At 50.1% G+C, this 27,469-nt stretch overlaps 2 protein-coding genes and 1 long non-coding RNA gene across 5 annotated transcripts in view; 2 read left to right on the forward strand and 1 right to left on the reverse strand.

Moving 5' to 3' along the window:
• The window catches only part of Dlst (dihydrolipoamide S-succinyltransferase), a 23,952-nt gene extending 16,039 nt beyond the window's left edge, over window positions 1-7,913 (forward strand). The window contains exons 11-15 of the mRNA XM_050164575.1: window positions 1,880-2,010; window positions 3,184-3,257; window positions 3,877-3,960; window positions 4,333-4,500; window positions 6,431-7,913. Of these exons, the coding sequence (XP_050020532.1) occupies window positions 1,880-2,010; window positions 3,184-3,257; window positions 3,877-3,960; window positions 4,333-4,500; window positions 6,431-6,565 (592 nt within the window). The 3' untranslated portion in view covers window positions 6,566-7,913. The remainder of the gene's footprint in view (window positions 1-1,879; window positions 2,011-3,183; window positions 3,258-3,876; window positions 3,961-4,332; window positions 4,501-6,430) is intronic.
• Window positions 7,750-25,835, reverse strand: Rps6kl1 (ribosomal protein S6 kinase like 1). 3 transcript variants are annotated; one of them, XM_050164573.1, is made up of 11 exons: window positions 25,778-25,835; window positions 24,242-24,526; window positions 22,827-22,951; window positions 21,965-22,057; window positions 14,567-14,614; window positions 14,103-14,235; window positions 12,591-13,187; window positions 12,184-12,273; window positions 11,974-12,056; window positions 10,436-10,531; window positions 7,750-10,174 (listed from the first exon to the last, which is right to left on the reverse strand). In XM_050164573.1, the coding sequence occupies exons 2-11, from the start codon at window positions 24,504-24,506 to the stop codon at window positions 10,064-10,066; spliced, it is 1,641 nt and encodes a 546-aa protein (XP_050020530.1). In that variant the 5' UTR covers window positions 24,507-24,526; window positions 25,778-25,835; the 3' UTR covers window positions 7,750-10,063. The 3 variants fall into 3 exon arrangements, with proteins under 3 accessions (XP_050020530.1, XP_050020529.1, XP_050020531.1); XM_050164572.1 differs by lacking the exon at window positions 25,778-25,835 and adding an exon at window positions 24,579-24,873 and having other exon boundaries at window positions 24,242-24,410; XM_050164574.1 differs by lacking the exons at window positions 7,750-10,174; window positions 10,436-10,531; window positions 25,778-25,835 and adding an exon at window positions 24,579-24,873 and having other exon boundaries at window positions 11,734-12,056; window positions 24,242-24,410.
• Window positions 11,149-13,941, forward strand: LOC126515161 (uncharacterized). Its single transcript, XR_007595760.1, has 4 exons — window positions 11,149-11,469; window positions 11,728-11,835; window positions 11,947-12,074; window positions 13,421-13,941. It is a non-coding gene; the product is annotated as an uncharacterized lncRNA (long non-coding RNA).
• Window positions 25,836-27,469: the final 1,634 nt, after the last annotated feature.

The raw sequence follows: 27,469 nt of genomic DNA on the forward strand, positions 1-27,469 counted from the left end.
TCCACAGTATAGAAGGACTTTCAGTAATGAATCACCAAGGCTGCAGCTTATGTTTCCTGCATTAGGAGCAAATTGTACACAAATTAAATTGGACTTTGAAATTTTACCCAGTTTCTTAAGACAAGCATGTAAATATTTATGTCCCTAAAAGATGTAGTTGGCCCAACATCCGTGATTGCAAGTAAGTTTAATAGCTGGGTCTCCTTTCAGTGGCTACTCTAGTGTCACTTAGCAGTGGCATGAGGCCTCCCTGTGGCCAGTAATCTGGTTTAGATTGAGTGCCCTTTGGGTCTTGTGCCTATCAGCTAACCCAGAGGAGGCTTTTCTGAGACTTGCTCCTTCCTCCATTGTCCCAGCTCTGCCTCCAAGGACAGAGCTCTGAAATAGAAACTCCTTAATGACCAGAAAATGGCATTCAGGCAGGTCTGAGAGCAGAGACACTTATCACGCCTCTTTTCCCGCTTTTGTTGCCTTGCATCTTGGGAACCAGTAATGTCTTTAGGGTGGTAATCCTAGCACTAAATGAGGTTAGACTCAGGAAAAAAAACATTTAAACCCAATCAGTCCCCCTAGGAAATTTTTCTTTTTTTCAAAAACGAAAGGTCTGAAGTGGGCAGTTAAAACTGTACCACATCTTCTCTTTCCTGTTAATGTTGAATTAAGCCATTACAGGGGGAAAGGGAGAACTGAGCATTTGGGCCTGAGATAAAGTTAAATTCAATTTCCATCACAGCATATCATTCCTATAATCAGTTCCTTTGGGAAAATGATAGGAGAGATGTTTCTCAGTAACTCTGTAGTGCTTGTGTGGAAAACAAACTAATAATAAAAAAAAAAAAAGAAAGAAAGAAAAACCCTGCTTGATAGACCAGAGGATGTTCAAATTGCAGTCTTCTCAGAGACAAGCCCTGCTACTGAATCTAAAAGACAGGCCACAGCCCACACGGAGTCACTTTCTAAATACCAAGGAAACCACAGTCAGTCAAACTAATCTTAGGGGCAGGCACTGAGCCTTGTCTTGGTGCCCAGCCAAGCCCTCACATGTGATGGGTCTTAGTTACCATTTCATGAACAAGTAGCAAGAACTGCTAACTCAGGAAATAGTCTGCTGGCTCTGCACAGCCTGAAAGAGGATTGGGTTTACCCTTCCGTGTGTAGTTAAAATTGCTTGGACTTGAACGGAGCCCATACTTTATGGGTAGCTTTTTTCTTTTTCTGCCAATTAGGTAGAAATATCACAAAATAAGCAGCTTTAGTTTTTGTTTATTTAATATAATTCTATCAAAAGTAATATTGTTTTTTAAGAGGTTTTTTTTTTTAATAAACTTAATTTGAGTCCAGTGTGGATAATTCATGACTTTAGTGTAGCCAGAAATGCTTTTCCATTCAGGGAAAGGATGTTGACATTTGGTGTGCTCTTCTGTTCATGTATCTGACACTGAAATCTGTGACTTCCAGAACTAAAAAGGATCCCTTAAAGATAGGTTGGCACTGATTCTTCTAGGTCAGTGTTTTTGTGATAGAGCAGTGAATGTTTCAAAACTTGAACTTAGATAGTGCAGACTAAGGGAAAAGCTCATCCAGTTGTCTATATGGGAAAACCTATGAAAGTCCAAAACTGGGCTTTAGCCACCCTGGTAGGTGGTACAGCCAGCTCCTCGGATGATTGACTCAGGAGAATTGCATGTTTAAGGCTAGCCTGTGCAATTTCATGACACCAGTCTTCAAATTTTAAAAGGGTGAGGGGCATAGCTCAGGAGTACAGCACTTGCCAGCGTGGCTCCGAGGTCTTTGACTCAGCCTCTGGCAATATGCACATGTGCGCACTGACACACACACCAGAGCTGCATCGGGATTTTTTTGTATTATGTATTTACAGTAACATCCAAGAGATGAGAGCTCGGCACAAAGATGCTTTCCTGAAGAAACATAACCTCAAACTCGGCTTCATGTCGGCATTTGTAAAGGCCTCGGCCTTTGCCTTGCAGGAGCAGCCGGTTGTAAATGCAGGTGAGTTTCTTAAGACCAGTGTGGCAGAGGTCTTTAGAGCTGTTTGTGAATACAGACCTGCTGTCACATTTAGGGGGTCTTGACCAAGGCTTCATGTTTCACAATTGTGGAAACATAACTGCCTTCCCTAAGTGAATTTTTCCATTCTCCTTTTCCAAATACTCTCATGATTACTATCTCCCCGCAAGTGGGCAGAGAGGTTTCCCCTACTGGGTTGCTTGGCAGTTGCTCTGGCAGCAGGCGACTCGGGGTCAGCCCAGCTTTCCAGGCTACTGCTTCTCACCATCACGTGGGCCCTTTACTTGGGACTTGACTTCCACATTTAGCATAGGCTCACCCTGGAGGATGACCTTTGATCTTGCGTTAGGGGCCTCGTTGGGAAGCGTGGGCTTGGTGCTCGTTTCTTTGCCTTTCACTCTCATCATTGAAGCGTTGCTCTAGCTCACAGTACTTTCCTGTTGAGGCACTTCTGTGTTCCTTGGAAGACAGGAAAGGGAGGGGACATTGACACTTTTGGAGTCTTCAGCATAAAATCCCTAGTCTCCCCCCCTTTGAGTTTTGTGCTCTAGCTAAGTCGGAGGCTGTCTTTGCTTGCAGGCATCTCAGCATTCTCATCCATTTTCCATGCATTCTGACAATACAATGTAGACTCTTTGGAAAAGTCCCAAGCCCTGATTTTATTAGCTATCACTTATAAAGCTATCACTTTATATCTCACTTATGTAGCTACAATTTTCAGCAGGTGGCTTGCTATTTCAAGATGGCGTATTTAAAAGCCAAACCACCTCCACATCTACCTGGATCTCTAGAGAGAGGATTCCCTTGTCTTGCTGAGGAAGTGGATTGGGCAGCATCCTCTACCTTCCTTTGCCTTTCTACAGAGCACTCAATAACTAGTTATTCTCTGCTCAGAGAAGGCTTGCATAGATAGAAAATGTGCATTCACTGTGGGAACCTTCTGTGAGCTGTGCTCCTAGTGCAGGCTCATTCAGAGCTTGGCAAATACTGTCATAAATTGAGATGGGAGCAAGGACAGTGCCAGTTGCTTGTGATGTAGTTATTTTCTTGTTGATTTGTCAATCCACACTGTGTTGGCTACTAAAAATTTTCACTCTGTTAACTCATTAGTCTTGGCCAAAAGGGTTGTATGTAACATGTGTTTCTCTTTCATAGTGATTGACGATGCAACCAAAGAAGTGGTGTATAGAGATTATATTGACATCAGTGTTGCTGTTGCTACTCCAAGGGTATGTTGGGGCAAGAATTGGGAGTGCTTGCTTAGATCATGGCTTAGTTATTTCTCTACTGCTATGATAATGGCACAACCAAGGCAACTTAGAAAAGAAAGAGTTCATTGGGTGGGCTTCAGTTTCAGAGGGGTCAGAGTCCACTGCCATCGTGACAGGGAGTGTGGCAGCAGACATGCTGCTGGAGCAGTAGCTGAGAGCTCAGCATGCTGAGACACAGTCAGCAAAGCAGAGAGAGCTAGGTTACTGGGAACAGCACGGCTTTTGAAATCTCATAGCCTGCCTGCAGTGACACACCTCTTAATCTTCCTAAACAGTTCCACCAACTTCAGACCAAGTATTCAGATATATGTCCCATGGGGCCCATTGTCACTCAAACCACTACAGATCTCACCTTATTTATATTAGAGTACATGAAGGGGTCGTTTCTACAATTCTATAAGGGATCATTAGTAAAATTTTTTTTACATCATACCACATTCCTTTATCTTCATGTGAGTCTTTTTAATTCTAGTGAGTTTAGGGTATTATGGTTAGGGAGACCTGTGGATTAAACCAAGGAAATTATAACTATAAAGAATATTGTTATTTTGCAACTGAAAACAACTTTTCATTCCAGGGTCTCGTGGTTCCTGTCATTAGGAATGTGGAAACTATGAACTATGCAGATATTGAACGGACCATCAGTGAACTAGGAGACAAGGTACAGTAGGCAGAGTATGTTGGTGAGCTGCTGGGCAGTTGAGGGAGCACAGCCTGTACAGGTGTTGTTGCTCAGGCATCTGGGATCAAAGGATGCAGAGCCACCTAGAAAAGCCGTGGCCGTGTGAGTCCAGGAGAGGTATCTGCCAGAGCCTTCCATGCTCAGATGATAGAAACTTCAGCAGTCAGATCTGCTGGGAAGAAATGTTGGCTGTAGAATCCTGCTTCTTCTCACAGCCTCCTTAGCTAAATTCCTGTCTTGTTGGCCAGAGTTTGTATTACTGAGCTCAGATAAGAGTTTTCTAAAGTTTACTTTTTTGGAGTGAAGAAATCTGGTTTGACTTAATGTTTCAATTATGAAACTTGTTTTTAGGCCAGAAAGAACGAACTTGCCATTGAAGACATGGATGGTGGTACTTTTACCATTAGCAATGGAGGAGTTTTTGGGTCACTGTTTGGAACACCCATTATCAACCCCCCTCAGTCTGCCATTCTAGGCATGCATGGCATCTTTGACAGGCCTGTGGCTGTGGGAGGCAAGGTAAGAACCATTATCTTTGAATTTTTTTTTTAATTCTTTAACCAAATCCTTATTATAAAGCATTCACTGTAATTTCAGACTTAAGTTCCATTTCTTTAATTACTCAATGATAGCTAAGGCTCTGCTTCTCAAACTGATCTGTGGATGTCAGCGTCATGTGGGAATTTGTTAAAAAAGCAAGCGCTGGGCTAGAGAGATGAATCAGCAGTTAACCTGGGTTCAGTTTTCAGCATTAGCCACCAGTAATTCCAGTTCTGAGGGATCAGGCACTCTTTTCTGTCCTCTTCAGGTACCAGATATGCACATGGTACACATGCATGCATGTAGCCAAAATGCTCATACACATTAAAATAAATTTTTTTGAAAAAGCTAATTAACTACAGAAGCAGACATGCAGACGGTTCTGATCTTAAAGCCTGAGAACTACTGAGCTAACTACTCCACCCAGGCCTCTAGGACTTGTTGACATGCTTCATTGCCAGAGTCCCCAGGGAGTCAGGATGGGTAGACTGGGAGACCCTGGGAAACAGCACAGTGCACTGCAGTCTGGGAGCTATAGAATTGTATGAGACACTTAGAAGTTTTCTGGGAGGTCAAGAATTGAGGCCAAAGAGCTTGAGCTAGCCATTGGAAGATAAGTTAGTTTAAAAATAAAGAGATTTCTGAGACTGCTGTGTCTGGAACATGTGTGAGTCCAAAAACCGTGGGTCTTCTTTCTGCAAAACAGTTACATGCCTAACTTTATACATAAGAGATTCTTGTTTTATTTATGGATTTTCAAGACAGGGTTTCTCTGTGTAACCCTATCCGTCCTGGAACTCTCCCTGTAGACCAGGCTGGCCTTGAATTGAAAGATCTTGCCTCTACCTCCTGAGTTCTGGGGTTAAAGGTATGTGCCACCACACCTGGCAGATAGCAGGAAATTTGAACTCGGAAGATTAATTTTCCCCCTCAGACTATGAGTATAAACTAGTGGTAAAGTGTTTGTCCAGTGTGTTCAGAGCCTCTGGTTTGATACACCAGGTGTGATAGTACATGCTTTTGTAGTTACGGCATTCAGGAAGTAGAGCCAGAGACCCAAGATTGAGTGTCATCCTTAATTTTACAGTGAGTTTGAGAACAGCCTGTGTTACATGTGACCAGTTGCAAAAAACAACACCAACAAACAAAAAAATAGCATACATTTTTCCTCTTTAAATTGTAACTTCAAAAGGTTGGGGATATTTCTCAGTAGTAGGATGCTTGCCTAGCATACTCAAGGCCTAGCGTTGGTTCCACATCATTAAAAAAGAATAATAGTAATAAAGATTGTAATTTCAGCCCGGCCTTTAAATCCCAGCATTCAGGAGACAGAGGTTGTCTCTGAATTCAAGGACGGTGGTAGGGGTGGAGACTTGTGCAGAGAAACCCTGTCTGGAAAAACTATAACAAAGATTGTAACCCCGGGATGCACCCTTTAATCCCAGCACTCTTGAGGCAGAGGTAGGTGGATCTCTGAGTTCAAGGCCAGCCTGGTCTTACAAAAGCTAGTTCAAGGACTAGCTCCATAGTTATTGAGAAACTCTGTCTCGAAAAACAAAAAGCAACAAACAAACAAAAAGAAAAGATTGTATCTTAAGACTATCTCTCTTGGCAGTCACAACTGAAGAGAAAACCTTTCTTTAGGGACCAAATTAGCCGGTTGAATGTGGCATTGCCTATTTCTTTTAAGGTGGTTTGAGGACCTGCTTTCTTGTTTGGACCTTGCTTCCGAGTCCCAGAGGTTTGCACTAAAGATTAGCTTGGTCATCAGAATAAACCCACATTACCCCAGACATCACTGTAGGGAAGACTTGGAATGGGAATGCTAGTGTGGGCTTTGTTCTCTCACCCCTTCCTCAGTGGAGCTTTCTCTGATCTGGATACAAACCTGTTGCTCTCCTCTCTGTAGGTGGAAGTGCGACCTATGATGTATGTAGCCCTGACCTATGACCACCGGTTGATTGATGGCAGAGAGGCTGTGACCTTCCTCCGAAAAATCAAGGCAGCAGTAGAAGATCCAAGAGTCCTCCTCCTAGACCTTTAGGAGGAAGCCACGCCCCCTACCTATCAATCATGCAGGAACTGAAAACAGTCTTCTCCCTGTCCCCTCATCAGTCCCAGAGTTCGCCTGACGACAGGCAGGCACCATAGTGTTGGCCTCAAGCAAGGAAGCCAGGGCACTATATAACCAGCTTTCACAGGCCTTTCCTTCGTGTTCCTTCTAGACTCTGACTCTCCCTCTCTGTGTCCTCTTGAGAGAGAGTGAGAGCCCTAATGGATGCCCATTGATATCCCACCTTTCTTCCAGCCCTCTGCAAAGATGGTTTTGTTTCTCCCCAGGAACAGTATACTACAGGGATGCCACCAGGGACCATGTGACCAAGTTTGTCTTTGGAAAGTGCTCTCCAGAGATGCCTAGGGGGTGCTCTGCCTCCCAGGCTCTGAGCCTCTGTTCCAGCTGTGCATATTCTCAGCTGCTGCCGCCTGTGTGGAGGTATCGGACACAGACAAAGGCGCTGCTTTGCTTAAATGCACCACCATTCTGAGCTGTCAGTGGCTTCATGGTGCCTCTCTACCTCTCCAGGAAGCCCAGGCCGGGGGGCCTTGGGGATAGGCAATGTGGTGCAGAGTCCCCTGAGGTTACCTTTTATAATCCCAGATAGGAGTAGAACCCTGACTTGCCTCACAGGCTTCATTGTAAGTTCACACTGGGAAGATTCATTTTGGTGTAATCACATGCAATTATGGTCATACCAACCCTTCCCAGAGTTCTGGGGTCATTCTAGGACACTTCGCATTTAGAGCAGATTTTTAGTACATCATGGCGGTGAGTGAGGGAAGAGCCTGGTGAAGGGACTGGCTCTGACCAGATCAGGTTGGCTAGAGTTCTCAAATTCAAGGAGGAATCAGCACGTGATGGGAAGGGGCTGTTCTCTCCCTTTCTGGGTGTGGCTTGTAGGGAGCAAGGTCTTGGCACCCCTAGCAGGACACAGATACAGGGGAGGATGGACTGTGATGGGATCCAGCCTAGGGAGTCAGTCCAGAGTGATGGAAGGGCTGATGTCATCTCCAAGGTACTGCCCTTTGGGTGCCGGCACAATCACTGGAATTTCTTGAAGCATGGGAAACTGCAAGTGGCTAGGTATGGAAGGAAGCTCCTAGGCCTTGTGTCCTCTGCACTGAGGCCTGAGGCTGCTGACAGTTGACACGGGGCCAAAGTGTTCAATGCCTTTTTTTCTGTCATCCAGGACAAGCTGGGGGGAGGGGGAGAGGCCAGTATTGAGTGCCTGTGGCGTCTGCTACTACATCTTCACTATCCAGAACTTGTAGCTAAAATATTTAAAGAGGCTGATTTTGAATGAAAATTAAAGGGCAAATGTTCTCAAACAGGGTTCCAGCATCTGTGCTCCTTTTGGTCCTTGAGGTTGTACAGCCACAGTGTCTTTATCATTGAAAAGTACTTATTCTTGAATTGCTATCTTGTGGTGTCCTGAGGCCCCCATCCCATACTTTAGACATGTTAGGGCTATGCTAACTTAACTGTCAGCCAGGGGCACCCACAAACCACTTAGTACCCTGGGTTCCTTTCAGGGAGCCCGACAGTTGTGACAAGCCAACTCTTGAAGAGATGTAGCTCCTATGTGAAGCCCTTTAAAACACCGGGGAACAGTTGCCCCTTTGAGGGACTTGTGTTATTTCTGAGATGGAGTGGAGAGACATGAACACTTCTAATTTCACTTGAACTTAGTTGTCACATGTGTACCAAGATGTTTGTGGTTAGAATAAACAGAGGTTGCCTAGGAGCAGTAGTATGTGAGGGACAGGACAGGGTTGGTCACTTTAGGGTGACCACAAGGGATAATGGGTATGATGGAGGGTAGACTTGGACCCTCCCAGCCTTCACACAGAACCTGGTCTGTTGATCCTGCCTGCAGTGAGGCCCCCTGTCGCAGGAAGAGGAAGCTGGTAGGTGGTTCAGTGAATTGTGTGTCAGGCTCAGTGCTAGACATGCTACCAGATACAATGTTTCCAGCAACTTCTGGAATAGCTGCTGTCAGAGCTGGGACCTTGGTGTTCCAAACGAAGTGGCTTGTACTTCAAGCAGTGGCAGAAGTTGGTTTGCATGGTCTACCACAGCAGCCTACACCTGTGAGCCAGCTCTAGTGGTCGGTTCTAAACCTCTCCAGAACCTCTTTTCTGAGGAGGAGCTTCCATGGGCTCACTGTGGAGATTAAGGTAGTGTTTTCCTCAGGCACCATGGTCTTCTAGGGCATCTCTTCCCTTTCCTCTCTTTCCTGAGCCCGTTCTGGAAGAGCAGGGGCTGCTTCCTTTCAGACCACTTTGACTGTAGCAATGAGACAAAGATGCTACCAAAAGAGAAGGCTTTATTAGAGAGTGGACCAGCCCCAGGGGCTGCTGGGATTCCAGCCATGGAGCAGCTGCGCTTTTCTTGTCCTCTGCTCCAGGTTCAGCACCAGGAGTATTGGGTGTCTCCTTGTGTTGCCACCCCCCACACACACACACGTGTTTGGTGAGTTGCCCGATGGGTGAACTATACCAGATGCTACCTGTGTTGTAACACTGGAGGGATCTGGAGATTGGTCAAGTGAAATTTTGTTGCATGTGCCACACTTCGGGGACTGGGTTGTCCTGTTCTCAAACCTAGGGAAAGGACTGTGCAGATACCCACTTACCTAGTTCTTCAGAAACCAGCAATACTGGACTTAAAGCATTGGGTAAAATCAGTCCGTATGTTCTGTGGTGTCTCGTTCTAAAAGCGGACAGTGGATTGAATAAACTTCATACTAAAATGCAGAATGGAAACAACCAGCCTGAGAAAAGACTGCCGACGGCCTGTGCAGCAGACCCTTCTGACACACGAGAGCCAGCCAGAGAATAAAGCTCTTTATTCTGTTTGCAAACTCAGTCTGAGTGCTAAAAGTGCATTCTTACCCACTTGTAACCCTACTGACATCTCTTCCCCTTAGTTGATTCTCCAAAGTCAGTGGGCCATACTTCCCCACCTCTCCCCACTTAACCCTACAGAATAATCTACTTCCAAGTGTCCCAACCCCTGTGGGAACAAACATCTGGTAGAAGCAGCCTGCGAAAATGGACCCAGGACAGTCTTGGATTGGGTCTACTGAGTCATGGGATCAGTGTCCTGAGATGTCTTAAGTGGTTGGTGTGTGTCACCAAGTGTGTCAGTCGGCTCGGCTGGTGTTGAGACGTTTGGAGCTAGAGCAACAGAAGGCAGCCTTTAACATGAGAGGTCCCAGCCAACGGTGCAAGGTGTGTGTCCAACAGGCATCTGTTGCTGATGGGTGCAGGTTGCTCAGCAGGGTGCACCTCACCGCCTCTCCCAACAGTTACAGGGGCTGACTTCTTTAGGACAGAAGCAGTCACCCGTCTGAGGCCCAAGCAGGTTCTGAGCAGGTAGAGCAGCTACCGCCCCACCTTCGTCCCCTGAGGTCCATTGATGAAGGGCCAGCCAGGTGGCAGACAATCAAGAACTAGGCCATCGTCTTTGTCCACTTACCCCTTACCCCACTAGTCGGCTCCATTGAATAGTACTGAAAAAGGGGTGGGACTTGAGTTTGCTGGCGCCACCACCTCCAGCACCAAGGCGCCGCTGGGGATCGAACTGCAACAGCTGTGGGGAAAGGATCAGCGCTCTGCCTCCTTTCCCCATCGTGGAGGTCGGCACCCACCTCCTGGAACTCCTATCACCAACCCTCAGGGCGCTCATTCCCCTTCCCCATGATGCTGGTGGTAGCTGGCACAGGCATGCGTGGGCATTTATTGCCCTATTGCCCTAGTGTTTTTCAGCTTACACTGGACAGGTGGTTCCTCCCATCCCCCCCCCCCCACCTCCGCCGCTGCCCACATACCAATGAGCCAGCCAGTACCTCACCTCTGTCAGCAGAGAGGCTGCTGGGCGACTGAGCCACTCCGGCAGCTGAAGTTGGGTGTGGGCCTGGAATCCTGAGGGGTGGCTCTGGGACAGGGCCTGGAGAGGAGGGGGACACAGGGAGAGGCACTGAAGTGGGCACTTTGGGGAAGCTTACACCCTAGTGGCAGCCAGGACTTGGCCCACTCCCATGGCACATTGCAGGGCTAAGATGCTGTTGATAGTTGCCTTTTGCTAGAATCTACTGATGACCCAGACACAAAGCTAGACCCTTGACACTAAAGACAAGAAAGTGGTTCAGGAAAGGGGACTTGGGTTAGCATTGGGATTTGAACCCGCAGCTAGTTGGAAGCATTTTCTCCATTGTCTTTAGGGTGGACACTATTGGGAACAGCCCTAGAACTTCTTTCCTTGCAGAAAAAAAAAAGGTTCCACGAGCCACACATGAGATGGCAGGCCTGGCCCTCAGCCACTGAGAGCAAGGCAGGAATGTAGAGAGAAGCAGAAGTATGCGAGGTAAGGATGAGCAGCGAGAAGAGAGGCGGGGAAGCCACGTGGGGCCTCGGGTATTTGTCTAAAGGGTGCTCAGAGCCCCGTGCATCAGGTCTCTGGGTCACACAGTAGTTTGCTGGGGCCACGCAAACTGTTTCCTGCTCAGATGTAGTCTGTCCTCTCACTTGTCCCCAACCTAACAACCAGAGCAGGGAGTTCTGGGCCCATCTGAGAGGAGTAAAGAGGGCAAAAGTGGGCTCTCTCTCTCTCTCTCTCTCTCTCTCTCTCTCTCTCTCTCTCTCTCTCTCTCTCTCTCTCTCTCTGTTGTGTGCATGTGGCTGGAGATGGAAGTCTTTCCTCTATTGCTCTCTGTCTCACTGGACTTCACTTGACTTTCACAGGTTGCTGGGGATCTAAACTCAAGCCTTCATCCTGGAGCAGCCGGCATTTTTCCCACTGAGCCAGCTCCCCAGCCTGCGAGTGGGCTGGCTGGGATGTGAGAACCTTCTCCCACCTTCCAGGTCTAGGGATCACAGCCTTGGAGGGTGAGTGGGGGTGAACAATAGGAGGAGGAGGAGATTTAGGACATGATCCAGAAACCTTCCGGGGAAGGGTTGCGGCTTCTCCAACCCTCAAGCCAGGCATGCTCTTCCCTAAACCCCTGGCTATCCCAGCTCATGTAATTCATAGAAATTGACTATCTTTTTGTTGTTGTTGTTGTTGTGTTTTTTGGTTTTTGTGTGTGTGTGTGTGTGTGTGTGTGTGTGTGTGTGTGTGTATTTTGCTTTTTTGTTCCGAGACAGGGTTTCTCTGTGGTTTTGGAGCCTGTCCTGGAACTAGCTCTTGTAGACCAGTCCCTCGTGTGCTCTGACGGCCTGGTGGGAGTGACTTCCTCTATTGCTGATGGTCTGGTGGGTAGAAGGACCATCCAAAAGTCAGGCACGGAGAACCAGGTGGCCTCTGTTTAGACCCTGGCTGGCTAAGAAGTCTTTGCTCGGCCTTTCCTCTGTGGTCCCCAGCAGAGCTCTATACCCTGCCCAGCTACTCACCGTTCCCGTGAGCAGTTCATACAGAAGTGACCCATAGCTCCACCAGTCACAGGCTTCCGTCAGCTCAGAAATCCCCCCGACCTCTGCAAGAACAAGAACACGTAAGATGGCCCTTTCTGGTGACATTCTGGTACCCACTGCCCTTCCCCTGTCTTTAACCCACACAAAAGGCACCCAAGATCTAGAAGCCTCCCCCAACTCCCTTCTTGCCTGGAGCACTGTACAGGCTGTCTGCAGCCTCCTGGCTGCAACGCGGCTCCACTTCTGACCACTGGCCAAAATACGTGAGTCGGATGTGACCTTGTCCGGGGTGTGTAGGGAGGAATGGTGGGGCAAAGGTTGAAAGTAGCATCACTGAGCAGCTGAAATCCCTAAGCGGTCCCAAGGCTTCCCCCAATACAGTCATGTTAGGGGTTAAAGGTCATCCCAAGTGCAGTCTCCCTAAGGGCCTGGGGAGTGTTTCCGGAATGGCAACCCCAGGCTCAGGTTCTCATAAGGGGCCAGATGAGGAAGGGGCGTGGGGAGGGACGACATGTAGCCCTATAACCTTGGGGGTCCTGTTGACTCTGGGTTCCTCCCAAGGAGTGGACTTGGAGCAGGGGGGCTAGGGCTCCTACCTGCCTGATCCAGAAGCAGGTTCTGTGGGTTAAGGTCGCGGCACAATATCCCCTGCTCATGGAGTGCCTCCAAGGCCACGAGCATCTCGGCTGCCCACTGCCTCACCTGCTCCTCCCTCGAGCTCCAGACGGCTCGTCCACACCCCAAGCTGGCCCTGTTTGCCGATGGGGGGTTCTGGCCTCTGCCTCGGCCATAGACCCCTAGCACCCGGTCAGCCCCTTCCCGTAACCAGTGGAGCCTCCGGCTGGGTGCAGTGTTCGAACTCTGGCCGGCTCGCCTGACTTGGCTGCGTGAGTGGCCACATGGAGCTTCTGTGAGGTCCGAAAAGCAGAAAGGACTGGTCCTGGCCGAAGGTTCACTGTCAGCCTCTTCCTGAGGCTGGAGGGACGGGACCCCCTTGACTGGGGGAAGGCTCTGAGAAGTCCATGGGGGCTCCGTTGGGATTCTGTCCTGCCCCAAAGTGTGGAGCTTTGCTGGGGTCACGAGGCAGAGGCGGGTGTTGAGCTGGACTTTTGACTTCTCCTGAGCAGAGCCAGACTTGAGCCCAGCATATTTAAAGTGGGCCTGGGAGAGTAGATGTGACCACAGCCTGCCTCCTGGGCCAAACAGGGAAGGAGAAGTGTGGACACTAGGTCCGGGCCCAACCACCCCCATGTCAGCATGCCCCCTGTTTCTCCTCTCCCTGCTCTTCCACCTTGTGACATAGGACACCCGCTCTCCTGCTGTGACCCACTTCCAGGGCGCTCGGCTTCACAGCCCACAACCCCGATTGCTGGTGAACTTGGCCCAAGTATGAGCACCAGTGTTCAGACTTTCTCTTTCGTTTTAGGGAGAGTGCTGTCACCGAAGGGTAAAGAGCCAAGCATGGATTTACAGCGACTGTGCCATGACCCGAGGGTGTGCCGCACATTTTAAAGTCACTAAATAGGGCTGGAGAGATGACTCAGCGGTTAAGAGCATTGCCTGCTCTTCCAAAGGTCCCGAGTTCAATTCCCAGCAACCACATGGTGGCTCACAACCATCTATAATGAGGTCTGGTACCCTCTTCTAGCCTGCAGGCATACATGTAGACAGAATACTATATACATAATAAATAAATAAACATTTAAAAAAAATAAAGTCACTAAATAGCGGCCACACAGCTCAGTTCCCGTCTTGACAGCTTTAGTTCCCAGCCGCTCTGTGGCCACCGGGGAGGGGCAGTGACTGGGAAAGTGCAAAGAGACTAAAGGAAATGGTAACACGATGGCAGCTGAATAAATGCCCTCGTCCCCTGCCTAGGGTGGGGACATCCTCCACAGGATGTCCCCTGCTCCCTCAGCACCACACACAAGTTCACAGCAGCCTGGCCCTGCCTGCCCTCAGCCTTCAGAAAGACTGGGTTCCCTGTCTGTGCCACACATCTGGAGCAAACGGCATTCCTCCTCGGGGCTCGGCATCCTTTTCTGGGGTGTGGGAAACAGGAATGCCCCGATTCTCGGGAGTTGACAGGGCCCCGCAGGTCCCCTCACCTTGCACATGCTCCAGGTGCAAGAAGATAGAGTCCTCGCTCACAAAGTAGCGCAGCAGCTTGGTCATGTAGGGGACGCCGTGTGGGATGATGGTCAGCCGCTCCCGGCTCACCACGTGGCATCTGGGAAGGCTCTGGGGAGGGGACAGGGTATGTCCATGAGCTGACAGCGCCCATGACTCTTCAGGACACTAGGATCTGGATCGGAAGCCAGGCAGAGCAACAACTGCTTCTCCCAGTCCCTGGCCCAGCCCTTGCCCCATAGCCCCACGGAGTCTGATGTCTGAGGATGAGATAGTGTGGAGGCAAAGCCTTGGGAAGTGCCCAGGAGAACAAGCAGCCTTGGCTTTGGAGGGAGCATGGGCCTCATCTGTGCCTTCTGGGGAAAGGGTGGGCAGTGGTCTCAAGAGCTCTGCGACAGTTCCAAGAGGAGTTGCTACGCGGCAGCAGCTGAGCAACACCTGCCTTCAGAACGAAGGTTCCTCCCGTTGCTGGGTCCTGGACCAACTGCACCTGCCAAAGGAGGCACCGGTCAAGGCATTGTTGATCCTTGGGCTTTCCATGTCCTGAGGCTGACATCCATTCTGTCCTAGCGGCCAACCCTTGCTATGCCCAAAGTTTCATAGATCTCTGGTGCTTTTTCCTTCAGCATCTGGGACGCCTACCCTATCTTGAGTGATTTCTGGGCTTATCCTCAGGGGAGCTTTCTCACATTAGCCCCCTGTCCCCGCCCGGATGTGAGCTCCACAAGAGCAGGGATCACCTTGTCTAACTCGGGGTCCCCACAGTTCTGCAAAATGGAAGGATGAAGTAGGTACTTCACGTATGACGGCAAGTGGTGTAAGTACCACCCTCTGTTGTGTGGGCCAGAACCCTCATTAGGACACTCCACCCCCAACTACCCACACTAGCTAGGCCCTGTGTGGCCCAAGTTCAGGCCTAGTCAATCCTCCACTGCAGGCTTTGGCCAGAGTCCAGCCTCCTGGCAGGGACTGAAGGGGGCATGGCTGAAGGACCTAATGGCTAGTCAGTTCTCCCGAGCTTTGCTTACAAGTGAAGCTAGGCTAGGCATGGTGGTCCATGCCTTTAACCCTAGCAGAGACTGAGAAAGGCAGCAACGTGCAGATCTCTGTGAATCCAAGGCCAGCCAAGTCTACACAGTGAGCCCTTGTCTCAAACCCAAACCAGTCGAGCGGCGGTGGCACCCACCTTTAATCCCAACACTTGGAGGCAGAGGCCGGAGGACCTCTGTTAAGTTCACGATCAGTCTGGTCTACAGAGAGAATTCTGGGGACAGCTAGGGCTACACAGAGAAACCCTGTTTTGAAAAACAAACAAACAAAACCCCAAGCAAGCGAAGGAGCTGAGGCTCTTAAGAATGCGGTTCCAGATCAGGTAGACTGAAGGAGGCAGGCTCGACAGACCAGGAACCTCTCTGCCTTGCTTCCCTTCCTTTAAATAAATCAAGTGTGACTGTGCGCACCAACCACCTGAGGCTGCCCTGCCCTTTAGCAGTAGCTGTCTCCTTCTTAGGGTGGTTCTGTTGGCAGGCAGTGGTCCACTCAGCATTGAGCCTTGTTTGGAGTTGTGCCATTGAATCATCTCCTGGGCAGGCAAGGGTGGACCCAGCTGCAGGAGAGGGAAGGAGTGGCCAGTGGCTGTGGCAGAGCAGGAAGGCAGGATTCTGCCAGGACGAGGACAGCCAGACAGCACCCTGATGTGACTACTTGACCAGACAGGCTGGCCGGAGAGGGAAGCTGGGCCCACACTGCTAGACAGTGGTGGAAGCTGGAGCCTAGGGATGGAGGAGGGGAAAGAGCCCTGGATTGTTTCTTTACTGTACTGGGGGTTGAACCTAGGACCGCATCCATGCTATTCGAGAGCTCTTAGATCCCCTAGCCCAGGGCCCCAGTTTTAGAGCTTGGGAAAATAAACTAACTGACTTTCAAATAAACCGATCAAAGAGAAACTATAAACACACCTTTGCTATATCACTGGTTTATTATCACTGGTCAATGAAAGCTATGAGAATATGATACACTTGCCAAGCCGCACCTTGTTCTTGTGGTGTGTGTGTGTGTGTAGGCCAGAGTTGATGATTCTGGGTGTGTTACTTAATTCTTCTCCATCTTGGGTTTTTTTCTCTTAATTTTGTTTAGATTTTATTTTATGTACATTGATGTTTTGCCATGGGTTCGGGTCCCCTGGAACTGGCATTACAGACAGTTATGAGTTGCCACGTGGGTGGTAGGACTTGAACTCAGGTCCTCTGGAAGAGCTCTTAACCACTGAGTCATCTCTCCAGGCCCCATCTTGGTTTATTATTATTATTATTATTATTATTATTATTTATACAGTGTTCTATCTGCATGTGTGCTTACATGCCGGAAGAGGACACCGAATCTCATAGACAGTTGTGGACCACAATGTGGTTGCTGGGAATTGAATTCAGGACCTCTGAAAGAACAGGCATGGGGGCTGGAGAGATGGCTCAGCGGTTAAGAGCATTGCCTGCTCTTCCAAAGGTCCTGAGTTCAATTCCCAGCAACCACATGGTGGCTCACAACCATCTGTAAAGAGGTCTGGCGCCCTCCTCTGGCATGTGGGCATACATGGAGGCAGAATGTTGTATACATAATAATAATAATAATAATAATAATAATAATAATAATAATAATAAAAAGAACAGGCAGTGGTCTTAACCTCTGCGCCATCTCTCCAGCCCCTCTCTATCTTATCTTTTGAGGCAGAGCCTCTCACTGAGCTTGGAGCTCACCTATTCAGCTAGGTTGGCTGACTAGCAAGCTCCAGGGATCTGCCTGTCTACCTCCTCTGTGTTGGGGTTACAGACATGTGCCCCACCATGCCCAGCTTTTTTAATGTGATTTCTGGGAATCAAACTCAGGTCCTCATGTTTTCACAGGAATTATTCCATCAATTGAGCCATTTCCCTAAGTGCCCTAAAAATGGGATCACAGCAGTTCATACTTTATAGCATCATTGTGCTTGTTGATAAAAGCAGAAAATCCAAGTATAAATTCATGGTCATTATCCATGTCACTGTAGAAGAAAGAAGCATTGGCTATAATGTGTTTATTCTGTGCTTATTTGATTGTGTTCTCCTGTCCAGGTGGGGGTGAGCCACTTTATTGATGAAATTGGGGTTCTGAGAAGTGAAATGACTCACAGCCCTTTTGCTAAGAAGTGGTAGCATCAGAATTTGAATACAAACAGCCTGCTCCTAAAATGAGTAATTGCCTGCTACGCTGGGCCTTAGTTTCTCCATCACTGGTAAAGAGAAAGCAGGGGCTGTGTGAACAGCACCACCTCCTTCCTACATCAGGGCAGCAGTATTGCTTTTGACCACAAGAGGTCGCCCTCTCATGGCTAGAGACCTAACTCAGTCGGGCCTTGGCTCCCTGACCAAACTTGTGCAATATCTGGGGAGGCAGTAAAAGCTGGGGTCATTTAAGAAAAGTTTCCCACAAGTACTGGCACCCCTGATGATTCCCCAAGTGGGATTCCCCGCCACCTCCTTCTTAGTCAAGCCCTCTGATTTACAGCCTGAAACCCAGCCAAGGATGGGAGCCAGAAACCTCCGTATTTAAAACACCTTAAAGCCCATTTTACAGAAGGAATTAGACTTAAGAATTAACAGCAATTATCTTGAAGTTAGGTACGATGGTGAATTAATTTTTTTTCCTTCCTCTACCTACTTTCTTTCTTGTTTTGAGCTCTCTTCTCTTTCCGTGTCTTCCCAGCAGAGCAGGCATTTCCCCATCGATAAAACCAAACAAATGAAAAAAAAAAAATCCCCTTCCTCTGATAAGCGGGTTGGGGGACAGAATACCCAGCACCTGACAAACTCTGCTTTGTTTCCTTTAAGATGATTATTAATGACTGGGGGTGTTGTTTGGTTGGTAGAGTGCTTGCCCGGCAAACATGAAACCCTGGGTTTGATCCTCAGTGTCGTATAAATTGGGGATACACCTGCCATCCCAGTACTTAGGATACGGAGGCAGGAAAATCAGTTCAAGGTCATCCTTGGCTACCTAGCAAGTTTGAGGCCATACTGGGCTACATGAGACTCTTTCTCAAAAGTGGGGACAATTACTAAAATACAGCACCACCAAGCAGAGCTTTCTGTGCGCTGGAACCGTAGAGCTGAGACACAGAGCACTGGATTTTAACTAATCCACAAATGGGATGCTAGCCTTATAACTGGGAAGGAGGAAGACAGTAGTGGTCACTACACACACACACACACACACACACACACACACACACACTCCCAAGGGGCTAGGGAAATGGCTAAGTGAGCAAGAGTGTTTACTGTGAAGGTATGAAACCTGGGTTCAGGTCTTCAGCAGCCATGCAAGTAGCAGCACTGTTAGGGGGCATAGACAAAAGGTCACTGGGGCGTGCTGGCCACCAGCCCGTTCAGCGCAAGGCCCCAGGGGAATATAGGAGAGAGGACAGAAGGACATCCTGTGTGTGTTCATGGACACACGTATGGGCACACATGCATATACACCACACGCAGGAAGAAAAGAAGGAAGGCAGATGGAATTCTGGGGGCATGGTGATACAACGTTGCTGGAACGCAGTGAGGCCTTTCTTTAAAGACACACAAGGAATCTAAATCTTCGGTGGAACCTCTCATGAAGCTAACAGGTCCCAAAGCTTCAAAGGTGTTCTTGTTTGCTTTTGAGACAGGGGTCTTTTAAATATAATTTATTTATTCTTATTTTTATTTGCATTGCATGTGTATTTTGCTTGCTACCACGTGGAAATTGAACCCGGACCTCTGGAAGAGCAGCCAGTGCTCTTACCTGATGATCTATCCCTCCAGCCCTGAGACAAGGTCTTTCTATTATAAGCCCTGACTGACCTAGAACTTGTTATGTAGACCAGGCTGGCCTCGACGTCACAGAGGTCCACCTGCTTCTGCCTCTCCCAGTGCTAGGATTAAAGATATCATGCCCAGCTCAGACAGATTCTTAAACTCAAAAACGCTCAAGCAAAGCTAGAGTAGAGTGGACAAGGCCAGGGCCCTGACGTGGGCAGCTCCTCCCTGGCTCCCTAGTACTACACGGGAGTGTGAGCCCCACATCTCCAGATCTGATCTTTTTCTCCAGAAGAAGCTTGAAATGCGGACGTTTATATGAAATCTACATATTTGAAAATGTTGATAACAATTAAAAAAACAAAACAAGCTGGTCATGGTGGCGCACGGCTTTAACCCCAGCACTCTGGAGTCAGAGGCAGGCAGATCTCTGTGAGTTCAAAGCCAGCCTGGTCTACAAAGTGAGTTCCGGGACAGCCAGGGTTGTTACACAGACAACCCTATCTCAAAGAAACCAACCAACCAACCAACCAAACAAACAAACAAAAACCATTTGTATCTGAGCCAAATAAAACAAGAAACACCTCAGGAGGCCTTTCTTCCCCATGCCCAGTTCAGACATGGCTCTCTGAGGAGGTCCAGAGGAGGTGGGGACAATCCCTGCTGCAGCCCCCGAGCATCCTGGCTGCCCACCTAGTCCCTGACGTGCTCACTTCACCACTCCCTGACTGCCTCCATCCCTTTCACAGCCAGCGCCTTTAAGAGACGCGGGATTGTCCTTGGCTCTCTTCCTGAGCCCGAGGGCTGCCACCAGCAGGCACTGGCCTGGCTCTGCCCCCTGCATCTGTCTGGGAAGAGCTGTGGAATTAGATCGATGGCCCTCACACCTTCCTAATTTGGGGAAATAACTGTCCTTGGCTTGGGCATAGCCCAGGGGAGGAAGAAAGACCCCAGGAGGGAGCTGGCATTCACCACTTGAGTATCTGAGAGAAGCAGCCTAAAGATCTGGATGCATACTTCCCCTGCACAGGCCTTGGCACTGATGTCTAAAATGCTTTGCACACGCGATGTCCCAGGGTTGAGCAAATCGGAGCATTCTGAGGCACAGATTCCCTTGGGGACTCCTATCCATGCACACCCCAAAGGCTCTGCGAATGCCTAAAATTGAAGTCCAAGTGGTGTAACTTCAGTTCACTGTTTCCCAAACTTACTTAGTTTGCACCCTGCCTTCATAACTGGCATCTCACTCAGAGAAATGGTGTAGGTCTGTCTGTGAGAGCAGCTGTGCTTAGCCAAGGTCAGACTGTGGCCACTGGGCAGTTCAATGGGAGGGGAGACTTGGACAGATGAGAAAGCGGCTGGACCTTCACTGGGCCTGGGGCCTGTTCCAGGGACCCGGGAGAAGCATCTGGAGCAAGGGCCTAGAGATGGGAACTAGGACCTCCCACTCTTGTAGCTTGCACTCAGAGCCATCGACCCCGCATGAATGTCTTAGTAGGTGCCAGGCCTTTCCCAAAAATGGTTTCATTTCCTTCCCAGATCACCCCTTTGGGGTAGAAATCCCCACCCTACTTTACTAATGAGGAAACCAGTTCTCAGAGCTGCGAGAGGGCTTGTCTACTGCTCATTGGCCAAACCCAGGCCCTCCCCCCAGGCAGCAGGCTGCCCCACTGTGTGGCAGAGCATCACACAGCGCTGTTCCCTTCTCTATGGGCTCCCAGGGCCCCCAAACTTGCCCAGTGTTTTAAACTATCCATTCTTGGGTGCAACCCTAGACATTCTGATTCCATAGGTTTGGGATGGAGTCCTGACATCTACATATTTGAGAAACTCACCAGATGACTCCCATAAATGGCCAGTTTGGGAAAGAACTGTTTAGAGAGTCCTAGGCTAGAGGCAGAGGGCAATCTGATACAGGCTCAGCCCTGAGAGGACCTCTTTGTCCCTCAGATTTCTCCATTTTAGTAGGGGTTGGGCCATCATGGCTGGTCTTCTCGTCCACTCTGAATTAAAGAAAAGGAAAAAGGTGCAAGATGGGGTCGGATGAGGGCAGGAGTCCCAACCAGAGGAGAAAGAGTGGGGCTGCCGAGGCCGTGGACAATATAAGCCACCTCACACTTCAGAAGTGCGTGTGCCCGCTGGACAGGCTGGGAGAGGGACCTGTCGGCACAGGAAGTGCTCAGCGGTGGGTGTCAGGGATACTCGGGGGCTACAGTCCCCCTCCCCCAGCAGAGTAAATGTAACGTGGAGGATTGTGGGAAATGGGGGTGATCAGGGCGGTGAGCACTGAAGAGGCCCTGGGCATAGCCCCTCCCATGGTCTCTAGCTGGAGGGTAGAGAGAGCAGACTGCTGCCTCTTCTCAGCCTCGGTTTCCTCTCTAGAACCTGGCTGGTGCATTTTGGGAGAGAGGAGGAACCACTGGATTCGGCTGCCGTCCCCTCTGAGGCCGCACACCACCCTCCGGATACAGACAGTAGCTGCAGATGCCTTCCCATTGCAGAATTTTTGTTTACACTGTGTGCAGATGTGCTGCTGCGATTGGTTTAATAAAGATCTGACGGGCCAATAGCTATGCAGAAGAGAATAGGCGGGACTTCCAGGCAGAGAGGAACTCAGGAGACTAATCTAGGCATGCATGAGACAATGGCAAGATGCAGAACAAACTGAACATACAGAATGGAAGAGAGGTTAACACACACACACACACACACACACACACACACACACACACACACACGGCAGAATGTTATAAGAGCTAGTTGGGAATGAGCCTAAGCTAAGGCCAAGCTTTCCTAATTAATAAGTCTGTGTCATTATTTGGGGGTGGGTGATTCAACAAAACTTGCTACACTTTCCACCCTACCCCGCCCTCCATCCTACCCCGCCCTCCATCCTACCCCGCCCTCCATCCTACCCCACCCTCCCTCCTACCCCGCCCTCCCTCCATCCTGCCAGTCCCTCCCCCACCACTCCTGATTGCACACATCTTTCCTTCCCACACTCGGTGCTCGCTCACCTTCTCAATGATCCCAACCACCCTGCATCCTCTCAGCTGCTCCAGAGCAGAGCTCAGTGTGCGGATGGGCCGGAGCCTCAGGCTGCTGAAGCCCTGCAGAGGAAAGAGACAAGGCCTCAGCCGTGGCTGCCTCAGCTTTGGCTGTGGGCTGACGCATCTGGATTCCAGGAGAGCGCAGCATTGGGTAGGACTTGGAGCCCAGGAAGAGCCTGCCTCCCTGGGACAGACTGAGCAGAGGAGTGCTCTTGACCTAGAGTTTGGGGGCACACTGGCTCAAGGCACTCAGGCTGACTTTTTGCTCAGCCCCTATCCGGCCATGCTAGGAGTGTTTCTCAGGGACATAGAAGCCCCTTCTCAAAAGCCTTGTCTACAAAAGGCAGATGCTCTCAGGGTCTGGGGTGGAACATCCGGGTCTCAGCCTCAAAGTTTAGACAACTTTTGTGAAAGGAAAAGCTTCAGGACGCAGTGAGCCAAGGAGTGTGCAGGTCTGTGGCTTGGAGAATGCGTTTGGTATTCGTGTGTGTATGTGTGTGTGTGTGTGCATGTATGTGTGCACGCGCGCATTCCTAATACTTATGGTGTGCCTACTCAACAGAAACCGAATCCAGAGGCACTGAGTGTACATGTGGGAATGGCGTAGAGTCACACGCAAACTGGGGTGGGCATCTGTGACACGCATGCCAAGTGCTCTGTGAGGCTGGATGAGGTGCGAGGGTGTGGGAGAGAGAGGAAGGATGGGAGGGCACCCCTGGCTCACACTTGGACTCACACCCTCCACTACCCACTCCTCCCTGAAGCAGGAAGGGAACAGGGGTGGGAAGCGGCTGTCTCTTCCCTAGGGATCCCGGGAGGCCCTCCTCACCGTGTCTGGGCTGGCTCCACTGCCCAGTGTCCGCTGCAGGTGGCAGTTGAAGATCTCCTCTGCCCTCCGTAGGTACTTGGTAATTTTCAACTTCACAGCTTCACGTCTCTCTTTGTTAGGGTCAACTGTGGGGGGTGGGGTCACCATCTGTGGTCGCCAGGACTGCACCCCTGCCCTGTGTCCTGGGCTTTACTGGTGGGCTGAGATCCCAGCTCCTGTTAACTGTCTCTGCCTATCACAGCCAATGGCTCCTATTTCCTAGACACTTTTAGCTGGTTCATCCCCTGGCTCCTGCTCTGGGGCGAGAGCAGCGGCTGCCAACTGCTCTTTATAGCTGGCACCCACCACCTCACTAGCTGTTCTCATATCCGGGGAAGGAATGAGGTGGAGATTTGCATGGCCTTTTCCTTCAGAACAGCTTCTGGAATACAGTGCTTCCTCTATCTCTGCCCGTCATGGAAAAGGCTAGGATGGAGACCAGACCAGATGGAAGAGGCATGCCCCAGGCACTCCTGCAGCCCAGACATGGTAGGGTCTCCTCAACGGAGAGTTGGAGTGACCCTGATTACCACAGCCTGGCCACAAGGCTCTAGCATCTCAAACTGGCCCCAGCATGGAAATGTCTCAATCTGCCCTGATCAGCCCTCCCCTTTCCCCCATAGGCCTGGACCCCCTCCCCCTCCACTGGACAGCACACATGCTGTCCCTCAACAGCCCCACTGGTCCTCACGTCTAGAAAAGGTCCCTTGCTAGGTCCATCTGACCTCAGTTTTCCTCTTCCCCTCCACGCTGTCCCCACCCAGGACTATAATCACATATGCACTTGAGCGCCAGCCCTCTCCCGTCATCTGGAGTGCAAGCTTCCAGAGGGCCGCTGCCCAGCCCAGCTCCATGGCCAGCCAGGTGCAGCGGGCCAAGGACACAGCCACAGGAGCTGAAACATTCCAACTCCCCATGTACCCCTTGGTAGCTGTGGAGCCTGTGCGGACCCTTGGACAAGCTCTTTGACCACTCGGTGCCTTAATTTCTTCATCTGGAAAATTCAGTATGAAAATTAGTTCTTGCCCAGAGTCGCACACACTTGTAGTCTGAGCAGTCAGGAGGCTGAGATAGGAAGGTCAGCCTGGGTAATAGTGAAAGACCTATCTCAGCTAATGATGGTAATATTTCCTGTATAGTTGTAACTACATGCAATTAAAAAGTCTACTAACGTGAAACTCAAATGAGTTACTATAGGTAAAGCCTAGTGGTGCCTGCTATGTAGAATGCCTTAATACATTCAAGTCCTCATTATTGCCCTTCATGGAGGCCTGGCAGGGTTAGTACAGTGCCCCACACCCCAAGTATGGACAGACAAAGGACCCTTCACTGGCCCTTCCCTGCCCACCTCTGTCCCCGCGCATCCCCGCCCTCACCGTGTACGCCGCGGAGCAGCACGTCCACACCGTTCTGGTAGTGGTTGAAGGCGGCCTCGTAATCCTCGCTGACATCTCGCTCCAGGGCCAGGTGGATCTGAGTGGCTGCATCTACCAGGTAGTCCCGCTTGGTCACGTCAGGCGTCCCCGCAGCTACCCGGTTACGAATCTGTTCCAGGTACAGGCAGGCCTGGGACCGAGCTCGCGAACAGGGCTCCGGCTCCGGGCCTGGGCCATGTGGACATTCACAGGCTACCAGGCTCATAGCGGCCCTGCAGCTGTGACCTGCAAGAAGCCAATGCAGTAGGGAGGCACTTGCTGGGAGTCACACCCCTACCTGCATTCCAGCGTCCTCCACTAAACATCGGAGAGCCTGGTATCCGCATACAGAGGCTGGAGGGAGTCGAGCTAACGTTGGGAAGGTTCCTTCCTTGAGCCCAGTTCTACCTCGGGGGTGGTCATGACAGAATAACATAGCTGGGCCCTTTCTTTTCGTTTCCATTCAGATTCAGTTCCTCAAGTCCTTCCCCGGGATGCTGTGTGGAGCACTGAGAGAGAGCTGGGGATGCCTGTGGTCCACGGCCGCCTTCAAGGGGCGTCCGCAGCGCAAACTCAGTGTCTGGCACACAGGAAGCATACGGAAGGCAAACACGGGCGCAAAACTTCTCCTCCCCCTGGTCTCCCACTTCACTTCTCCCCCCCCCTCCCTGCTTTCCATGTGGAATGTCATCCAGCCTTGGGCTTCAGCTCAGTGGGATCTTTCCCCTAGACAAAACACATGTCTAGGCTTCTTGTTAGCTTTGCCCCTGAGGTCAGGAGTGGGTTAGTGAGGAGTCCCCTTATCCTTCAAGCAGTGAGCAGGCTCAAAGCCCATGAGCAGATAAGATGACTGAGTGACAGTTAACGGGGAATTAATTCAGTGACTGCCAGGGTGACTCGCTGGCTTTTTCCTCCTGACTCTCGGAAGACCAGGGGGCCAGCGCGCCCTCCCAAGGACCTCACACCAATATCTCCCTAAGCAGCGTGTGACACCAGTGGCCCAAGGGATTAGAGCGGCAGCTGCCAGACGGGAAGGGGCAGAGAAAAAGCAACCAGCAGCATGATCTCTGTCCCTCACAGCAGCCCGGCAGCCACCTCTGCTGTCTCGGGTACCTGGAGAATGACTAGGGGGAGTTTTTTTATCATACGGGATAAAGGGAGAGGTGGGAAGCAAACACATCTTCAAGGAGCCTGAACCTGTGCCTTGGCCAGGATGAGGCCGAGGATGGAGAAAGGCCGCCTTCCTGCTCTGCCAGGCCTGGCGGGACAGGTATCTTTGAGGCCTGAGCCCGGGGTGACTAACGCCTGCTGTGCAGAGCTGCAGGTTTTGGGTCCAGCTGGCTCTCCGAGCCGCATGCCTAAGACGACAAGCTAGCACGTCCCGGGCGCACAAGGTGCATCAATCTGGGAAACGTACAAGGAGGTCGGGCTGAAACAGGGAGGGGAAGGCTCCTCCTCGCCTGGGAGGACGGCTGAAGAGCAGAGCAAACACTATACCTGTCCGCGTGCCAGCTCCGGGATTCTGGGCTAATGCTGTCCCTTCACCTCCGCAAGGATCCGCGCCTACCACCCTTCTGCAGGTGCCTGGGGTGGGGGTGGGGGCGTCTAGCCGGGTGCCTGCTGGCCATTGGCTACGGATGAGCTCATCTTCAACCCGTTAGAATAAACCTCCAATCATCGTCCTCCTCGGCTTCTGACGGCTCTTAAAGCCCTAGAGTTTGCTCTGCCCCAAACTGGGACTGGGGCGGGAGTGGGAGTGGGAATGGGTGGGGATGTATGGGGATGAGTGAGTCTAGGGTAGAGGGAAGAGGGCTACTGTCACCCAGGGATGCGGGAGGGGCTGCCTCAGACCTCTAGGCTAACGAAACGCACCACACCTCTTCTGAGACTTTTCTCATTCACTGCTTCAGTTAGGCAATGTCTCTTGGTTGGGTGTGTCGTCTGTCCCAGGGCCTGAGTATAGGGATGCCTTGACGGCCTCGACAGATCTGCCCGGGTCTTTCCGGGCGTTAAGGTCAAGTTTGTGGTACCCAGATGAGCAGCACAGAAGGTTATGGTCATCCCAACACTTGGAAGGTAGAGTCAAGGAAGAACAGGGGTTGAAGGTTATCCTCAGTTACACTGTGAGTTTGAGGCCAACCTGAGCTACAGGAGATGCTGATTCACCCCCTCATTTCCTCTGTATATTTGAATTGGAGTCCCATGCAGCCCAGGCTGGCTCCAAACTCATTATGAAGCTAAAGATGACTCTGAACTTCTGATCCTTCTGATCCTTCTACCTCCAGAGGGCTGAGATTGCAGGTGCATTTCACCACCTCTGATTTCCCCCCCAAAAAAATTTAAGTAAAGAAAATAGAAAAAAGTCAATCAATTTATAAAAAACTTATATTAAATGGGCTAGTATTTGGGTATAAAAGGATGAAATACTGATAATGCAATATGGATGGCCCTTGGAAAGAGTGACCAAGTGAAAGAAGTCAGACACAAAAAGCTGCATGTCATTTATATAAAGTTCCCAGGACAGGTAGATCTGCAGAAACAGAGAGTAGATGTCAGGGAGAGCAGAATGAATGTTGCATTTCTTTGAGAGGAGGCTATCCCAACTCTAAGGTAGACAATGGGAGAAGGCTATCCACGACAGTAAGGTAGACAATGGGAGGAGGCTATCCCAACTCTAAGGTAGACAGTGGGAGGAGGCTATCCCCAGCTCTAAGGTAGACAGTGGGAGGAGGCTATCCACGACTGTAATGTAGACAATGGGAGGAGGCTATCCTATCCACGAACAGAGGTAGACAGTGGGAGGAGGCTATCCCAACTCTAAGGTAGACAGTGGGAGGAGGCTATCCTATCCATGACCAGAGTTAGACAGTTGCAACTGTTGCACAAACTTGTAAAGATGATGAAACTCAGTGATCTATAAATTTTATTTTTTTAAATCATTTTGGATTTTTCCTGTGGACTGTAAATTTTATTTATTTATATATTTTTAGTTTTTTTGAGACAGGGTTTCTCTTGGTAACAACCCTAGCTGTCTTGGAACTCTCTATAGACCAAGCTGGCCTCAAACTCACAGAGATCCACCTGCCTCTGCCTCCTTAGTGCTGGGATCAAAGGTGTGCAAATCACCATGCATGCTGGTTTTTTCTGTGAACTATAAAATATATATATTTATCCCATTTCTTCCACATT

The sequence above is a fragment of the Alexandromys fortis genome, unplaced genomic scaffold (genome assembly GCF_014885135.2).
Source record: "Alexandromys fortis isolate MF-2015 unplaced genomic scaffold, M_Fortis_MF-2015_v1.1 scaffold_159, whole genome shotgun sequence".
Lineage (NCBI taxonomy): Eukaryota > Metazoa > Chordata > Mammalia > Rodentia > Cricetidae > Alexandromys > Alexandromys fortis.